General features: G+C 38.9%; 1 protein-coding gene across 1 annotated transcript; it reads right to left on the bottom strand.

The window, feature by feature from the left end:
* Positions 1 to 4,272: 4,272 nt before the first annotated feature.
* LOC110841277 (uncharacterized) lies at positions 4,273 to 8,217 on the bottom strand. The gene is made up of 2 exons (XM_022086669.2): positions 7,869 to 8,217; positions 4,273 to 6,863 (listed from the first exon to the last, which is right to left on the bottom strand). Exons 1-2 carry the CDS (start codon positions 7,989 to 7,991, stop codon positions 6,558 to 6,560), a joined length of 429 nt encoding a protein of 142 aa, XP_021942361.1. The 5' UTR covers positions 7,992 to 8,217; the 3' UTR covers positions 4,273 to 6,557.
* Positions 8,218 to 9,528: the final 1,311 nt, after the last annotated feature.

The raw sequence follows: 9,528 nt of genomic DNA, 5'->3' as shown, positions 1-9,528 counted from the left end.
CTGTCGTCACACAGAACACTAAACAATAATAAGATGAGGTGGTCTAGCGGTTAGAACGCTGGCCTTGTAATCCTGGGGTCTCGGGTTCGATTCCCGGCGGTGCCCGAATTTATAACTTGTGTTGGGCAGGGCCGTGGTCTAGGAAACACGGAGTTTTCCTCCGTGGCATCCCAACAATTACTCCATTCACACACAGAAGAAGGCAATGGCAAACCACTTCTGGATCATCTGCCAAGAACGTATATGAACAGGTCCCAGTCCGAGAAGAGAAAAGGATGGAAGGATCCTGTTCATATGGACCTGTCGTCAGACAGAACACTAAATAAATAAATCCAAGGGGCTTTGTCTTTCTTTTAAATACGATAGTTGCTAAGCTGGTAAAGAAATTCTTCGCTTTTATGAGCGCGTGCTCACAACAGCTTATTAAGTGAAATGAGTTTCGATGTTTCAAGTGACAAGCAGACATCTAAAAACGACTTCAGAGCTAACAACTGATACAAATTTTGGTAATTTGCCTTTAATTTAATGCCAGTCTTTAACCATGTACACTTCTTCTTCTTCTTTTTCTATGGCTCTCCGGTCCGTATTCGGTCCATGGCCTCCTCAATTCTCTCTTCCATTCGGTCGAGGCTTTGATTGAGGTTTCGAAACATCTTCCTTTTTACGGTGCAAGGTTGTTAGCCTTGCGACCAACCCCCAACCTGGAGGAACCATGTACACCCCTAGGAAAATCAACGAGGTGTAACAAAACAGGTGGCGAATTTCTTTGTTGGTAAACTGAAGAAAATGGGAGTCCAATATGAGGAAAAGTGGTCACTTCTATTTAAGGCATTTCTTCTTCAACAAGTAAGCAAGTCTTTACAAGACTGACACATAACTAGGGGAAGCCCACAATCACGTGACTATAACTAGGGCTGGTTTCCTTTCGTGCAAATCCACTTTACCAGCTGATGAACTGTTTTGTTAAGATTTTCTGAAGATGGTCATCTTTCAGTCATTACTTTGTGGAACAGATTCTTCTTTATATTTTACGCTCCACTGGGCGCATTGCAAAGGACAAGTTCAAACTTGTGTGGAAATATTGGGAACTGGGTGTTTAAAGAAATTTTACTGTATTGGTCAATCTTTTACGATATAACATTTTCGACGTTGACATCTGAAAAACAAGCCATCCTTTTCCGCAGCACGTGTGCAATACTTTCTCTCATCCCTCCATTCACCGTCCAATTTATGGTAGGCCTACAGCATAGAAATGCGCCTACCGTAAACTGAATGCTGCATGGAACAGTTTCAAAAGCGTTTGGTCCCACCAGTTCACTGCATACAATTAAGTTTGCAGGTAAAATGTAGAAGTAAAGTCGTCCTTGGTGCTTAACTAAGCACAACGCCATGCAATGGAGTATAACTCTACTCATTCTGTCTCGTCGGGAATCGAACCACTGTCGTCCAGCCCGTAGCCTAGTCACTATAATAACCGATGCGGAAAATGACATGTCATGACCAATTATTAAAACTAGTTCAATGTAATTGAAATAATATTGTGTCATCATTCACTGTAAGATAGCGTTATGTCAATCTGATCACCAATCATTACAGAAGCTCCCGAGAAAGTTATTTTCTGGACATTCCTGCACCAAAATGAGAATAATCTGCAACTCCTAGTCCACTTTGCATGGTTTCTACAAAGGAGCACATACGTGAAGATACGTTATTGGCTAAAATTCGACCCGGAGTTCTGATTATACCGCTCCAGGAATGCAATGATTCGCCACGTGAAAGCCAGCTGTTATAAATTTCTCAACACCCAATCAAACCTTCCTAAAATCAGTCTTAATCTGTTCATTCAACTGCTTAATGCTGTAAAGAATTTGTTTATCATTATAATTATTATTCATAAATAAGAGTAAGTTGCAAACGCCGGGCGAATTAGCGAAACACGTCACAGCTGTCAACTTGGACCAAGCTCAATTACGTCTCTGAAATCTGGCAGGTGCGAGGTTTTGGTGTCCTCAGGAATTTGGTGGTCTTTCTTACAAGCCCACATCGTTCTCTATTGTCCGGGATGAGCCATGAAGGCTCAACATACCACCAGCCTCATCCACCCTGGGGTTCTAGAAGAGGGCACACAACCAAAAGCTAAGTAACCTGACCTGTAGCTCAGTATCGAATAGCCCCACTTATGAAACAATATGGTCCCTGCCACTACTGGAATCTTCCCGTCGTCAGAAGCCAGAGATACCTCCGTCATCCAAGCTTGGTCCCATGAAATACGTAGCTGAGAATCAAAATGCTGATTACTTTTGCTTAGTGGACATGAAACTGTCATTACCTCACGTACTGTCAAGTTTTCGAAGTCGACTGTCCTCCTTAGACTGTCTGTGTAGGATTTGAGGTTTTCACGGCGGTGAGTCTGAAGATGACTTGTCTTCAAGTTTGTTGTGCCGCGTAGTCTGGCAGACGTTTACCGACGTTTCAGAGGCCTTTGCTGCCTCCATCATCAGAGTTGTCGCTGAAGAATTTCACATACGGACATGATGACAAGGCAAGAACATCCTTGCAAAGTACGAAACGAAAAGGGATGAGATGTAACATCTCCTCTTGTTTCATAACATTCGTCTTCCCTCCAGAAGTACGAAGCAAATAAGAGCTAGAGTTATGGACTCATTCCAGCATGTAATCCAACAAGGGCAATATTTAGCTATACAATTTCTTATTTGAAAATATCCATCCTAGAGTCCTAAAGGATAATATTGAGCTATTGAATTTCAGTTTGAAAGAAAATTTTGGTTATTGTTACCCATGAATAGCAGTAAGCACTCGGCGAAAGGACGAACATAGGAACAAAAGGGACTCGAATGTCCTTCGTTGTGGAAGCTTTAGAAAGGCCACTGACAGTCCATATGGATTCCTTCTCCATTATTTGCAATAACAAGTGTTCTTAAAATTATTTAGCTTCGCAGTACCTGTACTGAACATATAATCCATTTACATCATTCTACCATTCAATATTAGACGAAATTATTCGCGTTGTTTTTGTATTTGCAAAGAGTCTAAATCGTCAAAAACCCGGAAGATCTGTCAATCCTTGAGTCTTCTCAAATGTTTCATTTTCAGACTCACTGATAATTTTATATCAGTTCGTACAACAAATATCTCCGCTGATAGTTGCCGATCGAATTTCAATCGTCGTCTTCCGTTTTTCATGGTGCCATTGCCTATATGACGTCATTTTAAAGTTTCTTTTTGATTGGTTATTATTTCATTGCAGAATTATATAGTTCACTATTTAAATTTCTGCTAAAGTGAAACCCTGCACCACGTGTAGCAGGCGTGGCCATCAATTGCTGTTTACAGTGTACTTGCAGGTTATGTTATAAACACTACATGGCTTATCACATGGATATGTTTCAGCAACCACCCGAAAACCTCCACATTCATTCGTACTCCTGTAACGGCGCCCATATACACGTATGATCGAGGTCGTCAAATTTGGTACATTAGGTTTCCAAAAAAATGGTCTAGACCAACTCTGATTTTGGTTTAAGTCGACTTAATAGAAAAAGTAGTTAATCTTTTTAGCCCAAAGACACATTTTGAAGAAATTCGATACACAGCACCTTTTTCACAGGCATGACGCCGAGATTAGAATGAACACCGTCCGAAAATGAATTACGACTACTATATTATGATGTTACATGTGAGATTTGAGGTTCTCAAGGCGGTCGAGATAACGATGTTCTGGTTTGTGACATCATGTGGACTCGCAGATAGAAATTCTTCCATGAAAGCCGTAATTGTTACCGCGTAACACACTTACAGCATAATATACTCAAAAATATATCAAATTTAATATAAACGCATGTATTTAAATTCGATATAAGCCAAGACAGAGAACATAAGAATGTATCGTGGACAACCTTCTTTGGAAAATGACCATCTGCAAAGACTGAGAATAAATGGAACAATAACTAAGGTTAGGTTAGGTTGATCGGAAAACGAAAACTCAATAGAATTAGAAAGAATATGTCGGATTCTATTTCAGAGGATTGTTCCGCCCTTCTCTCGGAAATTCTGAGTAAAACGACAAAGATTCGTTGTTCCACGTCCTATATTCGACATACAAGAGAGCAGTCACTGTGCTAACCTATTCAGTGAGAAGTAGATTTAATGTGAGATGTTAAACACGTAGACACGTTTCGGTAAATTAAAATTCGCAACGTCTGAATAATCTAGCATTAACGAAAAGGTGTGGAAGGAAAATAAAACATCAGGTGAAGCATAGAGCAGACATTTATTACACAGAACTGTCAAGAAAGAACATAATCACAAATAAAAATAATTAAAGCTTCAGTTACCATAAATTTATAAAATAAAATGCAAATACACTTTTTACAGGAAACAAATTAAACCACAAGTAATTAATAAGTAATAATAGTGATCACAGATATTCTTACATAAATATCACATAGCCTAGCTTCATTTGAGCTCTCGGTACAGGTTTTATTTACCTCAGTGCCTACGTATTTTTTTAAAAAAAATGCATGCCAGACTCGTGGCTCTCAAATGGACGTTTCATGCGGTCCAATTTAATTCTAAAATTACACACCAATCGAGACCAAAAATGTCCCAATTTTGATAAATTTTTAGTTTCAAACGCATGTAAAATGCTTTATATTTAAATTAAATTAAGTTAAATTGTGTTACAATTAAATTAAAGTTTGTGTGCGTTTGTCGCAAAACAGACGAATAAAGATAAATATTAATCTTAAGCTTTAGCAGTCGTCTGTTTTGTACGCGTTCTTCTGCAGGCACTGAGCTACACATGCTTTATCTAAAAACAGAAAGAATAAAATAAATAAAGTATACGCCTACAAATCTCAGGAAAAAATATAAAAACTTTCTACAGAACTGAAAAATAACAAACCATTAAGAGAAGTTCTTTTAGAAGTTTTATACCACTCACTAAATATTAAATATTTATTATCTTTGAATATGGCTGTCTTCTGGGTTGTTGCGCGACTTATCGCCCTGATGATGGAGGTACCAAGCACTCTGAAACGTCAGTAAACTTATGCCAGACTACACGGTGTAACATCGCAGACGACACCCATTTTCATTCTCGTTGCCGAGAGAAACGGAAATTTCTTTGTCTGTCCCTCTCCACAAGGGGTATTAAAACAAATATTACAACCGTAAATATGTCTAGGCCAAATTAAAAAATAAATTCTGACTTCAAGACACCCTTGAAGAGTAGTAATTAAAGTAATGCATTTTGAAGTGTAATAATAAACCTACATCACGTAGTCGATGAGTGGGTAAAAATACTATATTAACCACGAGATGATAAAGTTGCGTCATATTGTGATAAATATATACTTGTTTAAATCTTGTCAGTCTAATCACAATAAAATTCTTATTAAATATTAAAATATTACTATAATTAACACTTAAATATTTTAAATATATTAAAATATATTAAAATGATGTTCTCTATCGAAATGTTCGATTTACATGAGAACATCACTTTTTACACGACATGTTTCAGTTCCAAATGAACCATCTTCAGGTGTATAAATTATATAACTTAAATATAATTTCTTAAATGCAACTTTTAGTTCATTTGGAACTGAAACATGTCGTGTAAAAAAGTGATGTTCTAATGTAAATCGAAAATTTCGATAGAGAACATCATTTTAATATATTTTAATATATTTTAAATATTTAAATGTTAATTATAGTAATATTTTAATATTTAATAAGAATTTTATTGTGATTAGACTGACAAGATTTAAACAAATATATATTAACCACGTTAACCTATAAACTAAATAATCACAGATAAATGATTTATCCATTTCCAGTTTAGGAAGACAGAGCAAGGCGAAGGAGTCAAAAATACAATAAAAAAATTAAAATTAAGTTCTGAAGGTGGCGACTCTGGAGACTGCGTTTGAGGAGGGTTTGGAGTCAGCCGGTACTGGTTCTTAGTGACTTTTATGTTTAATTATTTTTATCATATTTACAGTTTCGTTCTGTTAATATGCCTGTTGTTAATCAAGGTGGCAACTTTCAGCCTAATACCTTCGTAAACTTAAACACACTCAGGTGTTACACGTAGAGTATTCGATAATGAGTCAATAGGACTTTATTAAAATTAATTTTCAATTGACCGGCAGCCATCAAGACGATAGAAGCATTGAATGTGGAACCAGCTAGTTCTTGAATGGTCGAGAACATCATCTCCCTTACAAAATAAGATTCTGTGTACTCCTTTGTTCCTTTGTTCATTAATAATCTTCTGTCGCAAAGTTGTTAGGAGAAATACGTGCTGAGATTTTCTATAAATCGACATACCAACACAATTTTCTTCGAAGCAGTTTCATGTCACTTCTGCAAGCTGTCATGGAAACCACAAACAAAATTCTATGCAAATCCTGCAATGACCGACTTCTGTATTACTTATGTTGATCTTTGAAATTCTTCGTCACAGGAAGTTCAGTAACGAGTTAACAAATTGTCGGTCATTCTTTGCTAGATCTGACATATTTTTACGTGGATTAGCCTATCTCTTTGGGCCAGGTGGCACTAGAAATTGAGTAACTCCTCCACAGTGTACGATTGTCCGGACTTACTATATTTTCGACATCCGTGTTGGCACTGCCACCTCGACAAATAAAAGCCAGGTCACGTGATTGCTCTAATCTCTCATTAGCCAGATTTTCATTGATCTCGTTCGACATATCGACTCCGTCATTGCCCACTGTGATGTCACACGGCACCATTTCTTCTAGGATGTTCCAGTACTGGTTCAGATTGATTCTGGCCGATCCTGTTAGCTTCCTAGGTAACGCGGGCTTCATCGGCTGTAACAAAACAGTCTTTCATTGTGGGATAATTTCAGCAACTATAAATTTAATTTTAAACGAATAGTCAATACAAATGAGAATTAATACATTTGTTAAAGTAAATTATTAATATGCAAGCCTCTTTGCGGCATTAATTTTGTAGAATTACATTTAAATTGAAGGCATTTAGAAAGCGGCGGTCAATGAAAATAACAAATTCTTAGCAGATATAATTTCCACGATAAATATTTGAAACGATGCCGCAAGTCAAGCAGGGCTACCAACGAATAATTATGGTCGGATGGAATTTTTTTTTTTCTGTTTAACCGTAATTCAATTGCAACGTTGTTACTGTAAATGCAATTACTCCCCACATATTTGTAAACTGGTAACATATTACTGAATTTATAGATCAGTACCCATGAACTTAATATAGCCCTTTTTAAGACCCACAATGCCTTGCATACCAATTATTTTTATTTAGTGTTCTGTCTGAGGACATGTCCATATGAACAGGATCCTTCCATCCTTTTCTCGGACTGGGACCTGTTCATATACGTTCTTGGCAGATGATCCAGAAGTGGTTTGCCATTGCCTTCTTCTGTGTGTGAATGGAGTAATTGTTGGGATGTCACGTGTTGCCTAGACCACGGCCTTGCCCAACACAAGTTATAAATTCGGGCACCGCCGGGAATCGAACCCGAGACCCCAGGATTACAAGGCCAGCGTTCTAACGGCTAGACCACCGTGGCTTGTGCATACAAATTATTTTAGCTTAAAGTTTTTGTATTTCTGTGCACCCAGGAGCCCATCAAATACACGATTTTTTGTAAGTTTTAGTGCAATTTATAAAAGCAGCGAGTACACCCTTCACTATCTACACATATCGAGAAAAAGTTTCATGAAAAATTTTCGTATGAGACAAGACAGCTGCTTCAGCCTCTTAATTTCTTTGGTACCGCAACATCTCGATTACCTAAATAAACTTTATATTCTTACTGTTAATGCAAAATAACAACATACCTGTCTGAAAGTCCTCGTCCGCGTTGCAGGTGTCACAACTGTGTGGACAGGGTTCGTTGTTGTCTGGCCCAGAGAAGAGGCGGGATTGGCTCTCAGTCTTCTTACATGTCGACCAACGCACATGGTAAAATGTACCTTCGAAGTGAAGGTATACGACGCTTTAATTCCAGCAGGCGTTGATACGAGTGCAAAATATATTTTAAGGTAAGGAAGTATGGATAATGAGAAAGGTGTTTTTACTTGAACGTGATGGATGTTAAAGAACTACTAGCTGGCTGTCTGGCTGTTCTGCTTACTAGAATTTACCAAGGTCTGACGGTGCCTAAGGCAGGCCGGGTTGCCTTTTATAGGCGCGTGCCCAACTCGTGAGCTCAACTACCGCGCGCGCTGTTCCCGCCATGGCAGGTGCCAGGTGTGTGCCAGGCCTGCTGCCTCCCCCCCCCCCCCCCGCACCCCGGACCTCATGGCAGTCCCGAACCGTGGGAAGGTTAGAGCAGAGCTTTCCCAGGAAGAGAACTCCAAAAACCACCTGCCATCTTTTCTTATTCCCTTTCCTTATAATGGACGAGGTCTGCCAAAGAAACATCCATACGCTATCCCGGACATAAAAAAGGACTTTTATATGAGGCAAGGATGGTGTTTATGATACCTGCGCCCGGCAATTTTAGGAACACGTGACTTGCACGCGAGTTTCTTAAAATTCTCATACATTTGTAATAAAAGACACACGCAATGCGTACGGCATATTTCTTTTTTTTGTGTGTAAGATAATAAAATTAAATAATTGCGTGAAGGAAAGGGTTTGGGGAAAATTTGAAAAACGTCAGACTCCCAGACAAAGGAGACTGTCTTCGTTTTGGCTTCGCGACACAAGACCACTCTGTCAGTCACGAGTGTTTTGCCAGCGCCATGGAAACAACGTGTTGGAGAAAAAGAGTGGCTTCTTTTTGCGTGAACGAACGCAGAATTAATTAATGCGGTCCAAAGAAAGGTCTCTGACAAATGTACAACCTCCGTCTTTGAGATTGACAGTCCGAAGTTCCCATTACACAGGATTGTCTCACGCATTCCTTTTGCGACGAGTAGGTGAAAGGCGGACACATATCCTACTTTCTTGAATAATTAGAAGAGGGTTTGGACAAACGATGAAAACTCGAACACAGAGACGACGGAAGCTTGCACAAATTACAGGCACACAACTGTCATTTGTAAGAATGTAATATATTTTGGTAGCCTTAAGTTTATAAGGTTGGCACCAAGGACATAAATCTAGGAGACTGCTGAAGAAGTTGGGACGAGAGAAATAAAATAAAACTGGAGCAGGAATCACAAAGGAACCAATTAGCGAGCCGCGTGTGTCCTTCGGTCTGTCCGTCACTTTATTCAACTGCAAATATTATTATTATTAACATCGACAAATACGGGCAGACAACGCGAAGCCCTGCTTCCAGTTCGCCGCTAAACTGACACGACGTACTTGCAGCGAGTGGGAACCGAACTGGTTCCCGTGCTATCATTTCCATATTAAAGCATCTTGGGGTCATACGCAACGCGCAGCTAATGAACGGGCTTGCCAAGGTGACGGCGAAATGGCGCCCTACAGAACAAAGTAGGTTATTCCAGCTAATTTTTTTTTATTATTTATTTAGTGTTCTGTCTG

This window comes from Zootermopsis nevadensis, unplaced genomic scaffold (genome assembly GCF_977971745.1).
Source record: "Zootermopsis nevadensis isolate Lab colony 2312 unplaced genomic scaffold, Znev_1.0 Znev_ptg000030l, whole genome shotgun sequence".
NCBI classification, from domain to species: Eukaryota; Metazoa; Arthropoda; class Insecta; order Blattodea; family Termopsidae; genus Zootermopsis; species Zootermopsis nevadensis.
This window is presented reverse-complemented; position numbering and strand designations above follow the sequence as displayed.

Bases quoted from the DNA above. Each gene is read 5' to 3' on its own strand.
- LOC110841277 (XM_022086669.2), bottom strand. From the start codon at position 7,991: ATGTGCGTTGGTCGACATGTAAGAAGACTGAGAGCCAATCCCGCCTCT. The intron at 6,864-7,868 runs GTATGTTGTTAT...GTTTTGTTACAG, and splicing joins GGACGAGGACTTTCAGACAG to CCGATGAAGCCCGCGTTACC.